Source organism: Eleutherodactylus coqui, chromosome 6, assembly GCF_035609145.1.
Source record: "Eleutherodactylus coqui strain aEleCoq1 chromosome 6, aEleCoq1.hap1, whole genome shotgun sequence".
NCBI lineage: Eukaryota > Metazoa > Chordata > Amphibia > Anura > Eleutherodactylidae > Eleutherodactylus > Eleutherodactylus coqui.
The window spans coordinates 232,579,897-232,595,957 of NC_089842.1; the positions used below are offsets into that span (position 1 = coordinate 232,579,897).

The 16,061-nt window shown below is 40.0% G+C and overlaps 1 protein-coding gene across 1 annotated transcript; it reads left to right on the top strand.

Annotated features, from left to right (window-relative positions):
* Positions 1-8,746: 8,746 nt before the first annotated feature.
* On the top strand, positions 8,747-9,685 carry LOC136571892 (olfactory receptor 12D1-like). The gene has a single exon (XM_066572508.1). It carries the CDS (start codon positions 8,747-8,749, stop codon positions 9,683-9,685), a length of 939 nt encoding a protein of 312 aa, XP_066428605.1.
* The last annotated feature ends 6,376 nt before the right edge of the window (positions 9,686-16,061 follow it).

The window sequence follows — 16,061 nt, forward strand, 5'->3', positions numbered from 1 at the left end:
ACAGACACCGTATGCAGCTTATATATGTATACTCTTTCCCTCTGGCGGGATGACGGCGATCATGTAACGGACACAGCAGAGCCATGAAACAATTATGCGCAAGCCTGCTGTAACGCTTAGCTGGGTAATAATGAGCGACTACTACCACGCAGTAAACTGAAGACGGTCACAGGCAGCCCAAATATAGTATTTTTTCCAATTTTTGGGAAAAAGCCCACTGCCGATATAGCCTGTACATGGATTTCCCTGTTGGAGGATGACTGTGGTTATTGAAAGCACAGTGCAGCCAGAAAAAATTATGCGCAAGGTTGCAGTAACACCTAGCTGGGTATTAATGAGCGACTACTACCCCCAGCAGACATGCAGTAAACTGAACACGGTCACAGGCAGCCCAAAGATTTTTTTTTCCAATTTTTTTGAAAAAGCCCACTGCCTATATAGCCAGTATATCTCTTTCCCTGTACCACTGTCCCTGCCTCACCAGTACTGCCCCTATACTCAGTAAAATGACTGCAGACTGAGGACGCTATGGTCTGCATGCCCGATATACAAAAAAAAAAAAATTTGCAAAACTGCTAAAAGCAGCCTCAACAGTACTGCACACGGTCAGATGTGGCCCTAAGAAGGACTGTTGGGGTTCTTGAAGACGAAGATAACAGCCTAACACTCTCCCTATAGCAGCTACAGCAAGACGGCACTTTCCCTAATGTCTCTCAGCGTGCATCTGTGGCGAGCCGCGGCCTGCCCCAGTTTATATACTCTGGTGTCACCTGATCTCTCCAGCCACTCACTGCAGGGGGGTGGGATAGGGCTGGAACTTCACAGGAGGAAGTTGTAATGCCTTCCCTGTCATTCTATTGGCCAGAAAAGGGCGCAAATTTCTCAGGGAAGAAAATGGAAGTGACTCGAACACCGCGTGGTGCTCGTCTCGAGTAACGAGCATCTCGAGTACCCTAATACTCGAACAAGCATCAAGCTTGGACGAGTACGCTCGCTCATCTCTAATGAGTATACATTTTTTTTTTATTTTTACACATTTTAGGATGATTTTCAGGTAAGGGCTTACATTTTTAAGCCCTTCCCGAAAATTCATCCCACGCTCGCCGGCAGCCCATTGCTTTCAATGGAGGCGGCTGTATTGCCGGCTCCATTGAATTCAATGGGCTAACATTGTTCTTCTCTGCCACTATTCTCACTCTTGCCACTATTGTGGCTTAATAGTGAGACCTCGGAGCCTGAAATGCAGCCCTGCATGTTGCTCCTCACCTGCCCTATCCATTTATGTGTTTTTTACATGACTTTGGTGATTTGCTAAGATTTTCACAAATGAAAACCTTAGCGGAGCACCAGTCATATACAAAAATGCTCGAGTCGCCCATTGACTTCAATGGGGTTCGTTACTCGAAACAAACTCTTGAGCATCACTGAAATTTCGACTTGAGTAATGAGCACTCGAGCATTTTGGTGCTCGCTCATCTCTATTAAACAGTTGCGAGCGACTTAAAAACTAGATATTCCAAGGTGTGACCCTAAAACAATATATACATTAAATAATTATATATCATACCGCATAATGAGCAGAGAAACTGATGGTAACTGTTTTCTGGGCCACTGATTTCTTTTCAGTATTCTCAATATTTAGTTGTTATGTGCGCAAAAATAGAGATAGAGCAATTAAATGATATTAAAAACAACCAAGCACAACTCGGAGCAGACAACTATCTACATCTTAACCCCTTAGTGACCAAGCCTGTTTGCGCATTAATGACCAGGCCAAATTTTGGAAATCTGACGTGTACTTTAACATAGAATAGCTCCGTAAAGGTTTTGCATATCCCAGTGATTCTGACATTGTTTTTTTGCCACATGTTGTACTTCATTTAGGTGGTGAAAATAGTCCGATATCATTTGTGTATACTGTATTTATTAAAAGTGCCAATATTGGGAAAATTTTGAAAAAAAATATTGTTTTTTCACATTTTCAATTGTACAACTATTGGGTGTCAAAGCTGGACGCGTGGTACGAACTTGCGCTGTACGCCATCGAGATTCTGGCTCATCTACTTCTAACAATTTTTTTTACAATTTTTCTAAGTTTCAAAAGTATTGAGACTGTAACATGAACCAATTTTTTCAACAGGGCTGCCTCCAGGCTCTGTTACAAATTAAGCAACAGTGAGCTGTGTCTTTAAAAAAAAATGTTTATGGGTTTCACCTGCCCTCTCGGTTGATAAATTTTTCAGAGGTACACTTGTACTCTTGGAACACTAATTTTTCGGGCCAACGCCTACACTCTTATCCAACTAATTTTTACGGCCTTCGCCTACACTCATGGTATCCCAATGTTTCAGAGGTTGGCCTATAGTATTACTACAGAAATTTTACTGGGGTCTGCCTGCCTATACTTCTGCTACAAGAAAGTTACAGGGGTCTGCCTATACTGCTGCCACGTACATGTTACAGGGGTCTGCTTATACTGCTGCCATTTGAATGTTACAGGGCTCTGCCTATACTTCTGCAATGTAAATCTTACAGGGGTCTTCCTATACTGCTGCCACAAGGATGTTACTGGGGTCTGCATATACTGCTGCCACGTAAATGTTAAAGGGGTCTGCCAATACTGCCGCCATGTAAATTTTACAGGGGTTTGCCTATACTTCTGCTACAGAAATGTTACTGGGATCTGTCTATATGTTACTACAGAAATGTTACAGGGGTCTGCGTATATTTCTGCTACAAAAATGTAACTAGGGTCTGCCTATACTGCTGCTACGTAAATTTTTCAGGGGTCTGCCTATACTTCTACTACAGAAATGATGCTGGGGTCTGCCTATACTGCTGCTACAGAACTGATACTGGGGTCTGCCTATACTGCTGCTACATAAATGTTACTGGTGTCTGCCTATACTTCTGCCACATAAATGTTAAAGTGATCTGCCTATACTGCTGCTACATAACTGTTACTGGGGTCTGCCTATACTTCTGCCACAAAAATGGTACTGGGGTCTGCCTATGCTTCTGCTACATAAATGTTTCAGGGGTCTGCTTATACTGCTGCAACAGAAATGTTACTGGGGTCTGCCTATACTTCTGCCACAAAAATGGTACTGGGGTCTGCCTATGCTTCTGCTACATAAATGTTTCAGGGGTCTGCTTATACTGCTGCAACAGAAATGTTACTGGGGTCTGCCTATACTTCTACTACAGACATGTTACAGGGGTCTGCCTATGCTTCTGCTACATAAATGTTAGAGGGGTCTACTTATACTGCTGCTACAGAAATGTTACAGGGGGCCTCCTATACTTCTACTACAGACATGTTACAGGGGTTTGCCTATGCTTCTGCTACATAAATGTTACAGGGGTCTGCTATACTGCTGCTACAGAAATGTTACAGGTGTCTGCCTATACTGCTGCTACTTAAATGTTACAGGAGTCTGCCTATACTTCTGCTACAAGAATGTTACTGGGGTCTGCCTATACTTCTGCCACTTAAAGGTCACAGGGGGTCTGCATATACTGCTGCTACAAAAATGTTACAGGGGTCTGCCAATACTGCAGCTACATAAATGTTACAGGGGCTGCCTATACTTCTGCTAATGAAATGTTACTGAGGTCTGTCTATACTGTTACTACAGAAATGTTAATGGGGTCTCCCTAGACTTCTGCAACATAAATGTTACTGGGGTCAGCTTATACCTTTGCTACAGGAATATTACAGGGGTCTGTGTATACTATGGGTGCACTAAGTCTTCCCATCGGGAATTTCTCCCTACTGGCCCCCAAAAAACCCCAGACTGACTAGGGCATGGATTGTGGGCCGAGGACAGCATGTATTTCCTCTCACGTAACCTCAGCTATCCAGGGCACTGCAATGGGATTTCTTTATGTACCAAATGTGGGTTCCTGCTAGCCACCCATGCTGCGGGTGCACACAGACTTGCCATAGCGGAGTTGTACCTGCCTGGCACTTTTGAAAAAACACAGAATGTCTAGGGCATGGCGTGTGGGCCGCAGCCAACGTGTATTTCCTCTTACGTAACTTCAGCTATCTGGGGCACTGCAATGGGATTTCTTTATGTACCGTCTGTGGGTTCCTGCTAGCAACCCATGCTGCGGGTTCACACAGACTTCCCATAGCGGTGTTTTACCTGTCTGTCCCCAAAACACTGACAGACTTGGGTAGGGTGCAGAGTGCAGATGGTTTACCCCTTGCGTTGTCGATAAGGTATCCGACACCCAAACAAAATGAGTAGTGTGTGGACGCATGGAGTCCCTATTGCTATGTCACTTGCAGCACCTTGGGCCACACAAGGCATTGGCTGGGACAGAGGCTGACCCAGGGCCCGCTCACATACTTCCCAAACTGAGTATTGTTGCATTGTGGAGATGTGTAGAAGTGCTGGGCTGACAGCTGAGTCCCATTTATGCCCACGTTTGCAGCTCCTGACGGAGGTGGCAAAGGATTGAAATGAAGATCGAACGTCAATCTATTATCAATTTCCAACAGCATTGTGGGCCATCGCCCCCCCCCCCCGCTTTCAAAGAGGGTCGCTACCTGGCCCTGCCAACAGTCTGCAGTGTGTGCCTCCGTTTCCTCCTCATGGCAGACGCACTTATAAATAGACATGATGGTGTTGTGTCTATGAAGCCAGCGTGTGGCATGACGGCAGCTGAAGGCTGCGCAGGGACACTTTTGTGTGCGCTGCCGACGCAGGGTCGTGCGGGGGTGTTGGGCAGCATGTAACCCAGGAGAAGAGGCAGCGGTGTGTCCCACAGGCAGTGATAGTGCTTGGTTGGAGGTAGTGTGCTGCTTAGCTAAGTTGTGCCTTGCTAATGAGGGTTTGTCCGAAGTAAAAATTGTTGGGGGGGGGCACTCTTGCCGCTATTGTGGCTTAATAGTGAGACCTGGGAACCTGAGATGCAGCCCTGCATGTTGCCCCTCACCTGCCCTATCCATTTCTGTGTAGTTTCCATCACTTTCGTAGGTTTTGAAGATTTGCACAAATGCAAACCTTAGCGAGCATGGGTGATATACAAAAATGCCCGAGTCGCCCATTGACTTAAATGGGGTTCGTTACTCGAAACGAACTCTCGAGCATCGCGGAAAGCTTGACTCGAGCAACGAGCACCCGAGCATTTTGGTGCTCGCTCATCTCTAGTACAGATATAACAATCATTAACATGACGTGTGCACTGTGATGATTCGATTTACAGCATTTGAGTACATTTTAGTTAAATTATAATATGTTAAATATCAAGTCCACATGTGCTGTTATATTTTATATGCAATAGAAGCAAGTGTTAATAAATAGAGATGAGCGAGCACCCAAATGCTCAGGTCCGCGTTATTCGAGTCGAGCTTTTCGTAAAATTCGAGAGCTATACTCGAGTAGCGAACCCCCTTGACTACAATGGGAGACTCGCCAGAGTATGTTCGCTCAACTCTAGTAATAAATCTTAATACCACCACCAAAGGGACCATGCAATCCAAGCAACAAGTCAGAGGGAGTGGCAGGTTGAAAGTAAAGGCCTGTTCGCCTCTAGTTATGTCCATGTGTTTCACGGTACAGTTGTTAACTCACCTACAAATATTACTACTGCTACTAGTATAATATGCTGTAGATATAATAGCAAAATTAGAAATTGAAACCACCATTATTGTTCAGCATTCACAACAAAGGTTTGGTTAATTTTTGAATGCTGTGTATGCAGATTATCTAGAGAACACAAAACATGCTGGGACTTAATCCTAAAGGATGTAATTCTCTTATGGGTTTCGAGACTAACATAAATTGGCGAATATGAAGAGAATGTATTTTTTCATGACAATGTGATGGCTAAAATACAGTTTCTTTACATGAACTGTGGACAATATTTTCTCTGTTCTTTTCCTTAGCACTATTATCTGGTAGGTACAGTTATCCTATTGTAACTATGTATTGACTGCAAAGTACTGCGGCAACTGAGCAGCATCTTACTATTTTCTTATATTGTTACCATTATGTAAAATGGGCACATACAGTATCATATATAAAATAGTTATCTCACTGCCCTGCATCTGCATTCTGCTAATTACACAAAGTGGCGTATTTTTATAATCCATCCTATTTCTTTACTAATTTTTAGTTGCAGCGATGCATGTCTTGTACCTCCATTCTCGATTGTTACAGATTAGGACAGGATGATTGTGAAGGAGTGGTGCCTCAACTCTGGATTTTCAACTTTTATTCAGAGTTTCATTTTAAGATCCTACTAGAAAAGGAAGCTAAAATGAAGCTATTGCCATCGTATATAGATCAAATTATGGAGAATATAAAACCTGATCTATATATATAAAGACGAAAGCCCTCACTGACTCATTGACTCGCCATATGCAAACACATTGTGAATGGGCTGCGGGTACCCAGGTCATCTCTAAGCAACGGCACAGGAAATATAAACAAAAAGTGTACAGTGTACTGCGCATGACCACCTGTGTGAGTAGGCAGTTATGCGCAGTACATTAAGCAGCCATAGGCAGGGTCACAGCCGGGCTCACAGCTGGAATCCGCTGCGGGCCTCCACAAGTGAATTCCCCATACGGCCATGTGAGCCCGGCGTTCTTCAGACCGCTACCTGTAATCTGTAATTTACAAGAAGCCCCGGGAACGCTCACCTTCATGCAGTTCCAGGAGCAGCTTGTTGAGCGCCTTCTGTGCCGCACCGCAGCAAGAATACAAAGCCTCAGAGCGCCACTTTTTACACCCCATCCCCATCGCTGAGGTCACAAAATACCCCCAAAAAAGCGAGAAAGGAAGGGGGATACACATTTTTCTTGCCCCATGTGCCCATCCCAACCAACCTCTGTAATTACCCCTGTCTTCGGACATAAAACGCAGTTTATATTATTACCTTTGTCTAATATTTAGGGAATGCTAAAGAATGGGGATGGCGGGGGCATGGATTATTTTTAGGAAGTCAAATTTTTTTCCGTATAAGTGGGCAATGGGGCCTGGAATTTATTCAGTTGTACCCTGAAATCCAGCGGGCATTCCCTCCATTATGGGCCTAGACATGTGTCCTGTAAGTAGATTAGGGCCACAATGGGTATGTTTCTGAACACGGGACAAATGGGGGTATCCATTTTGGGGTGAACGTCTTCATTCCTATGTATACTGTACAAAAAAAACTGTTTTTAAATTGACAAAATTGCCAAAAAAATGAAAATTGTAATTTTTTTCCTTCTGCTTGGCTTAGATTCATTCAAAAACTGTGAGATCAAAAAAGTCATCGTATGCCTAGATAAATTCGTTAAGGGGTCTACTTTTCAAAATGGGGTCACTTGTGGGCATTCTCTATCGTTTTGGTCACTCAAGGGCTCTACAAGTGGGCAATAGGGTCTAAATCTTCTGCAAGCAAAATTTCTGTTCCGAAAGCCACTGGTTGCTCCTTTCATTTTGGGCCCCATTGTGCATACAGACGTAATACTAGGGCCACAATGGGTATGTTTCTGAGCACGGGACAAACAGGGGTATCCATTCTGGGGTGCAAATCCTCATTTTCATGTGTACTATAGAAAAAAGTTCTGTCTTTAAAATGACATATTTGCAAAAATATGACATTTTAGTTTTTCTCTTCTAAATTGCATTGACTCCTGAAAAAAAACTGTGGGGTTAAAATACTCATGACACCACTCAGTAAATACGTTAAGGGGTGCAGTTTTTAAAATGGGGTCACTTGTGGGGGTATCTATCATTTTGACTCCTATGAGCCTTTCCAATCTTGGATTGGTGTAGGAAAACAAAGTGTTCCTCAAAATGCTGAAAAGTAATGTTAAATTTGTACGTCTCCTAAATGGTTAAAAAAAAGAAAGTTTTTCCAATGTGCGCCCAAAATAAAGTAAACAGATGTAAATTTATATCTTAGCAAAATTTTCTATATTATGTTTGCACATATTTGAGATATTGCAGTTGGAAATGTGAAAAAAATTACGATTTTTATAAAATTTTCCCAATTTTGGCGCTTTTAATAAATAAACACAAATTCTATTGGTCTATTATTATGAAGTACAACATGTGGCGAAAAAACAATGTCAGAATCGCTTGGATATGCAAAACCTTTCTGGTGTTTTTCCATGTTAAAGTGACACATGTCAGATTTGCAAAATTTGGCCTGGTCATTAAGGCGCAAACAGGCTTGGTCACTAAGGGGTTAAATATGTGTCCACTTATTTTTTCTTCCTGTGCATGTTTACTCAATGTGCTTAATAAAAACATGAATGGTACAACTGTGTGTGTGTGTTCATTGTTTAGCTAGATTCTGTTTGTCTATAATTGTGACTTGGATAGCAAAAGTACTACATTTCATCAGGAATCAGTGCAGAAGTCCAGTTATTTGCAAGGGATTCACTTACTTTTTTCAAATGAGAAAATAGCATACAGAACAACTATGATACATTTCAAGATTTTACAAACTCTTAGTCATAGTAGGCAAAGAAAGCACAGTGGAAAATTGTACAACTTTTATTGCACAAAATACTGTACTTATGAAATTTTCTAAAACCAGACAATTCCTTTAAATCAGAATGGAAATTGGTATCTACAAATTGAGAAATTTCGAGCAGAAATAACTTTCAATGAGTTTTGCATATAATGTTTCCAGATTTCAATATTCCTTTATGTCAAAATGGTAATCAGCATAAATAAATTCTACAATTTTGAATACTAAATTTAACAAGTTTTTCTTATTTTGCTTCCAGATTCCAATGGAAGAGCTGAATGATACATTTGTAAGAGAATTCATTCTTCTAGGAATCCCCAATCTCCCTCAGGTCCAGATTGTGCTTTTTGTTACTTTTCTTATGTTTTATCTCTTAAGCATTACTGGCAACCTAAGTATTGTGGTAGTGGTTCTTGCAGATCATGCTCTTCACACTCCAATGTACTTCCTATTGGGAAACCTTTCCTTCCTGGATTTTTTCTATGCAACCACCACAGTTCCCAAGCTGTTGTCTGGTTTACTTGTAGATGACAAGAGAATATCTTTTCAAGGTTGCATAGTCCAACTCCACATCTTTCATTTCTTGGGAAGCACTGAAGCAATGCTTCTTGCATCAATGTCTTATGACAGGTATATTGCCATTTGTAACCCATTGAGATACCATGACCTCATGGCAAAAGCAGTGTGTCTTCAACTAGCATTCACATCCTGGCTTGCTGGCTTCTTATACTCTCTGTTCCATACAATTTTGACCTCCAGACTTCCTTTTTGTATGAAGAAAATATCTCATTTCTATTGTGACATTAAACCCCTGTTGAAGTTGGCATGTGCCGACACACATATCAATGAGAGCCTGGTCAACATTGTTACAGGTTCTGTAGCTCTAGGCACATTTGTTCTAATTATCATCTCTTATACTTTCATTGCAACCCATCTTCAGAATATCCATTCAAAAAAAGGCAGAAGTAAAGCCTTCTCTACCTGCTCTTCCCACCTTACTGTGGTCCTTTTATATTTTGGAACTGCTTTCTGCACATATTTGAGACCAGCTACTAAGAATTCTTTGGAGCAAGACAAGATGATTGCAGTCCTCGTCACAGTCATCACACCAGCATTAAATCCCATTATCTATTCTCTGAGAAACAAGGATGTGAAAAGGGCACTTAGAAAACTGTTCTTAGAAAGATTAATGAAAAAAACTTGAACTATTAGCTGAAACATCTGTATGATTAAACCGTGTTCTATTGACATAGCCCACCATTTTCAGGAAGTCCTGCCAACAAGCTAACGTCTATGGTCATCAACCATTCATCTTTGGGTAAATAAAGAACTGGCCATATTGGATTTTTTTTGTCCAACTCTCTAGTTTTCTGTCAAACACTTGAGGTCTGTTATACTGTATATCATACATGTTTTGCTTTGTGCACATATTTGGAGGGAATGTTGTTGGCAGAGTCTCCATGAACGATTTCTGACCAGCAGTTATTACATGTCATTGGCCTTTTGCTGCCTAGTTATTAACCAAAACATTCAATGAGTAATGGATGAAATATTATCCAATTGTATTCCAAATAAATGAAATATCAATTGCATTTATGTACTGTAATGGAACTATGACAATCAGACTTCCCTCACAGTTTTTCTTATGACCATGAGCAAGGAACAATTAAAATATTCAGGTGAAGTTTAATATGACGTTTAAGAGGTTATCTAAAATTGCACCAACATTAGGGACCTTTCAAGACTCTGACATGGCACATCAAAGTACTCTAAACTTCTCAACATTAGATTTAGTAATTAATCTCTCTGTCCCTCTATCCTCTATGATTATTTACTATCAACCACTGATGAGCAAATGTTTGTTCAAGTGGTTGACCGCTTTTTACCTGTCTTTACTTAGCTGCAGGAAACATTTTATTCATATCTATACCTTGCACAGTGCAGTTTTCACATGTCAAGAGTTAAGCCCTCTCCTTGACCAAGTTGTAAACAGCACAATACTCTTCCATGGTCTATTTATACCAAAAACTGTGACTGTAGCAAGAGAGCATCCTCTACATCTAGAGTATAGAAGGTTTCTCCACTGACACAGAAGGGAGTTCTTTTCTGTTAGAGCAGTGAGACTATGGATCTCTCTGCCTGAGGACGAACTCAAAAAAAGGACCTAGACACCTTTCTTGAGCATTACAATATTACATATTATAGTTGCTAATCATGTTATAGTCACTAATTCGTTCAAAAGAGATGTTGATCCGGGGATTATTCCAATTCTCAGATTGGAGTCAGGAAGGAATTTTCCCCTTACATAGGAAAAATGGCTTCAACCTCATTGAGATTTTGTGTTGCCTTTCTCAACATAAACGAAAAAGGATTTGTGGAGGTATGGCAAAAGAAAAGTCAAAGATGCTATTGGATGCTTACAAGATGAAAATAGTGAATCGGTTAAAAATGATGTTGAGAAGGCGAACTTTTAAATTCCTATTTTGTATCTATTTTCTATCAGAAAGTAGATGGAACTGACCTTTCCCGTGCTTATGGGGGGAATAAAACAATGTAGGCTATCTATAAGCAGAGAGAGATGGTGAGGGAACACTTAAATAACTTAAATGAATTCAAGTTGCAGGGTCCAGATGAATTACACCCTAGGATACTAAAGGAAGCAGCACAGGTAATTGCTGAACCACTCGCTATAATCTTTGAAAATTCCTGGACAGCAGGAGAAGTTGCAGAAGATTCGAAAATGGCAAATGTTGTCCCTATTTTCTAAAAAAGGGAAGAAGGTGGATCCAGGAAACTACAGGCCTGTGAGCCAGACTTCTATACTAGGAAAGATCTTTGAACAAATTATTAAACAGCATGTATGCAAGTACTTGGATGAAAATGGAGTAATTACCCAGAGCCAGCATGGGTTTGTAACAAACAAGTCATGCCAGACAAATCTAATTTCCTTCTATGACAGTATAACTGACTGGGTTGATTAGGGAAATGTGGTGGATATAGTTTATCTTGACCTTAGTAAAGCATTTAACAAAGTATCTAATACTATACTTATTGAAAAAAATGACCAAATATGGGATTGATAAGATAACTGTTAGGTGGACTCACAATTGGCTGAGTGATTGTACTCAAAGAGTGGCTGCACATCCAAGTGGAAAAATAAATCAAGTGGGGTACCACAAGGCTCTGTCCTAGGCCCAGTGTTGTTCAATATTTTTATAAATGACCTGAAGGAGGAAATTGATGGGAAACTGATCAAATTTGCAGATGACACAAAGCTAGGAGGCATTGCTAACACTAGGGAAGAGAGAGAGAGTATTCAAAAAGATCTAGAAAAGCTTGAACAGTGGGCAGTGACTAACAGAATGGTATTTTACAAAAAGAAAAGCAAAGTTCCTCATCTGGCCAAAAAAAAATGAACAAAGCACATACAGAATGGGAGGAATTGGACTAAGCAGCACATGTGAAAAAGACCTTGGTATACTAATAGATCACAGACTAAACATGAGTCAACAATGTGATGCAGCAGCCAAAATGGCAAACACAATTCTGGGATGTATTAAGAGAAGCATAGAGTCTAGATCACGTGAGGTCATTATCCCCCTCTACTCTTCCTTAGTCAGACCTCATCTGGAATACTGTGTCCAGTTCTGGGTACCCCATTAAAAAAGACAGGCAAACTGTAGCAAGTTCAGAGAAGAGCTACCAAGATGGTGAGTGGTCTGCAAATCATGCCCTATGAAGAACGGTTAAAGGATCTGGGAATGTTTAGCTTGCAAAAAAGAAGGCTGAGAGGATACTTAAGAGCTGTCTACAAATATCTGAAGGGCTGTCATACTGCAGAGGGATTAGCCCAATTCTCAATTGCACAAGGAAAGACTAGAAGCAATGGGATGAAACCGCAATGGAGGAGACACAAATTAGATATTAGAAAAAACTTTGACAGTGAAGGTGATCAATGAGTGGAACTGATTACCACAGGAGGTGATGAGTTCTCCTTCAATGGAAGTGTTCAAACAAAGGCTGGTCAAATATCTCTCTGGGATGATTTAGTGAATCCTGCACTGAGCAGGGGGTTGAACCTGATGTTCTGGAGGTCCCTTCCAACTTTACCAGTCTATGAGTCTATAATGCTGCTCCCGTGCATTGGGCATGCAATAATTGCTAATGCCATCTAGAATGCCTATGAAGGCCGCTGATGTATGATCAGGTCACATGCTCTTTCATGAGCAGTCATGCTATGATTGGGAGTAACATCACGAAAAGTTAAAAACAGTTGAAGTGTAATGCTCCTTTCGGTTTGGTCTCCGTTGTGCATACAGACATAAGATTAGGTCCATAATTGGTATGAACACAAAACAGGGGGATCCATTTTAGGGGGCAAGTTTTCATTCCTGGGGGGATTCTCTGTTGTTTTGGCCGCTCAAGGGTTCTATAAGTGGGCAATGGGGGTTAAATCACCTTCAAGCGAAATATCCATTCTGAAAGCCACCGGCTGCTCCTGTCACTTTGGGCCCCGCTGTGCATACAGACATAAGACTAGGGCCACAATGGGTATGTTTCTGAACATGGGACAAACAGGGTGATCCATTTTGGGGTGCAATTCTTCATTCATATGTTTGCTGTACAAGCAAAAAAGGTTTAAAAAATGACACAATTGCCAAAAAATTAAAATAATATTTTTCCCTTCTTCATTGCTTGGATTCATTTTAAAACTGTGGGGTCAAAATACACAGTACACCCCTAGAATATTTCAGTAAGGGGTTCAGTTTTTAAAATAGGGTCATTTGTGAAAGTTCTCCATTGTTTTGGCCGCTCAAGAGCTCTACAAGTGAGCAATGCGGCCTAAAATACTGTACCTTCAAGCAACATGTCTGTTCTGAAAGCCACCGGCTGCTCCTTTCAGTTTGGGCCCTGTTGTGCATACAAAAATATTATTAGGGCCATAATGAGTATGTTTCTGAACACAGGACAAACAGGGGTATCAATTTTTGGGTGCAAATCCTCATTATCATGTGCACTTGACATATTTGCAAAAATGTTAAAATTTTATTTTTTTCTGCTGAAAAAAAAATTGTGGAGTCAAAATACTCATGACACCCCTCAGTGAATACACTAAGGGGTGTAGTTTTTAAAATAGGGTCATGTGTGAGGGTATCTATCATTCTGACACCTATGAGACTTTGCTGTCTTGGCTTGGTGTAGGAAAACAAAGTGTTCCTCAAAATGTTGATAAGTAATGTTACATTTGTACGTCTCCCAAACGGTTAAAAAAAGCTAAAGTTTTTTTTAAATGTGTGCTCAAAATAAAGTAAACACCTAGAAATATATATCTTGTCAGACAAAACACTGTCAAAATCACTTAATTATGCAAAACCTTTACGGAGTTATTCTATGTTAAATTGACACATGTCAGATTTTCAACATTTGGCTTCATCACTAAGGGGTTAAGGAAATGGCCTATTCTGGGCTTAATAATACAATGATTTTTGGGGATTTTAATTTCCATAACTTTTTCAAGAGCCATTGCTTTTTAATTTTTTGTCAACACGGAATTATAAGTGCTTCTTCTTTGCATCGCAAAGTATAATTTTTGTTGGGTGCATATAATATATTGTAAAACTTTTATTATTTATTTTTTGAGAGCAGAGAGCAGAAAACACATCAATTCTGCCGCAGTTTTTTTTTTTTACAGCTTCAATTAAATAGCATAAATGATACAATGCATTTTTTTAATCAGTACAATTATATGGATACCAAAAACATTATAATTTTGTTAGGTTTTTTCCACTTTTCCACAATAAAACCTTTTTTTTTGTAAATTATAATTTTTTGCATTATTGCATTTAATGTCGCATAACTTTTTAATTTTTCCATGGATGGAGCTTAGTGAGAGCTTGTTTTTTTGCGTCACCATTTTGGAGTACATATAGTTTTTTTTTATAAGCATTTCGCCTCTGTTTTTTTTTTTACAGTTTTTACTTCACAGGATAATTAGTGTGCTCAAGTTATTCTACAGGTCGTTACAGGAGCAATAATACCACATATGTGGGTTTTTTCTTTATTTTTTTTATACAAATAGGCAAAAATGAGCAAAAAAGGGTTGTTTTTTTAAATTTTATTTTATTTATTTTTTTATACAATTTATCTCCCTGTAGGAGACATATGATAACACCTATGATCGCTACGGTAAGACATTGCAGGACCTATGTCATTCAGAGACTTTTCCTTCTGTCCTCCTGTGCACAATACCTATCAAAGAAAAGATTATATCTTCACTTCCTCCTCCCTGTCTTCTCTAATAAAAAAAGCCAGAAGCAAAACACATCTCAGGAATCAATGGCTCAAAAGGGATGATGCATAGAAAAACAATGAAAATAGCTCAGATTTTCCAGGATTTCTACTCAAAGTTATACAATTTGAACATAGACAGTCAAGAAGAAAAACTGAAAAATAAAAAACTAAAGACCTTGCAGGTTTCATTTGAACTTCCCTCCCTAAGCCAGTCAGAGTTTGATACATTGACCACCCTAGTTTCCCTAGAAGAACTAACCTCAGTCCTAAACAGCTCCCACAACATAAAATTCCAGGAAATAATCCTTCCATAGCTAGCGATGTCTTTTAATGTTTTACTACAAGCAACACAACTGCCCAAACAGACGCAGGAAGCCTAAATTATCACCCTAATCCATAAGGAAGGGGAGGGCCCTCTCTCAGGTGGTAGCTGTAGACCCATCTCCCTTCTAAATCTGGATATAAAAATATGGGCCAAACTCCTCTCCAGGCGGATCAATAAATTCATAATAAATCTGATCAATGAGGAACAATCAGGCTTTGTCACAGAAAGAGGTGAAAGATAAATCCAACCCCCACGCCAAAATTAAAGTAAATGATTCCTTCTCCCCTCCTTTCTCTGTCACTAATGGTACACACCAAGGTTGCCTTAAATCCCCAACCCTCTGTATTCTCTCACTGGAAATTTTGCTTCAACTAGTGTGACAGAGTAAAGATATTGAGGGAATTAGTCTTACCCATCTTTCTCTCAAATTTGTAGCTTTTGCGGATTATATACTATTTCTATTGACTAACCCATAGCAAGGCCTCCTAAACTTCAACAATATATTAAATATTATATGGATATTTCTCAAATTTTAAAGTGAATGTCTCAAAATCAACTGTACTAAATAAAACGCTACCCTCAGATAGGGCTAAAAAACTAAAAATATCTACTTAGTACACCTGGACTGAAATTTACATTGAATGTTTGGGAATTAAAATCACCAAAGGTCTAGAGCATCTTACGACAACAATTACGTACCGCTCCTTAAGGAAATGTCTTTGCATTTACTTACATACAACCTTCCAATGCTCTCTTGGTTCGGCAGGAAGAATCTCATACAAACATATCTAGTTCCTAAAATCTTATACAAATTACAAATGCTCCCGATCTACCTCCCAGACTCTTTCTTTAAACAAATCAGGTCAAAATTCTGAAGATTCATCTGGAAACATAAAAGGCCTTGTTTAGCTCACAGCCTCCTAACTCAGAGGAGGGAGAGAGGTGGGATAAACCTCCCTGATCT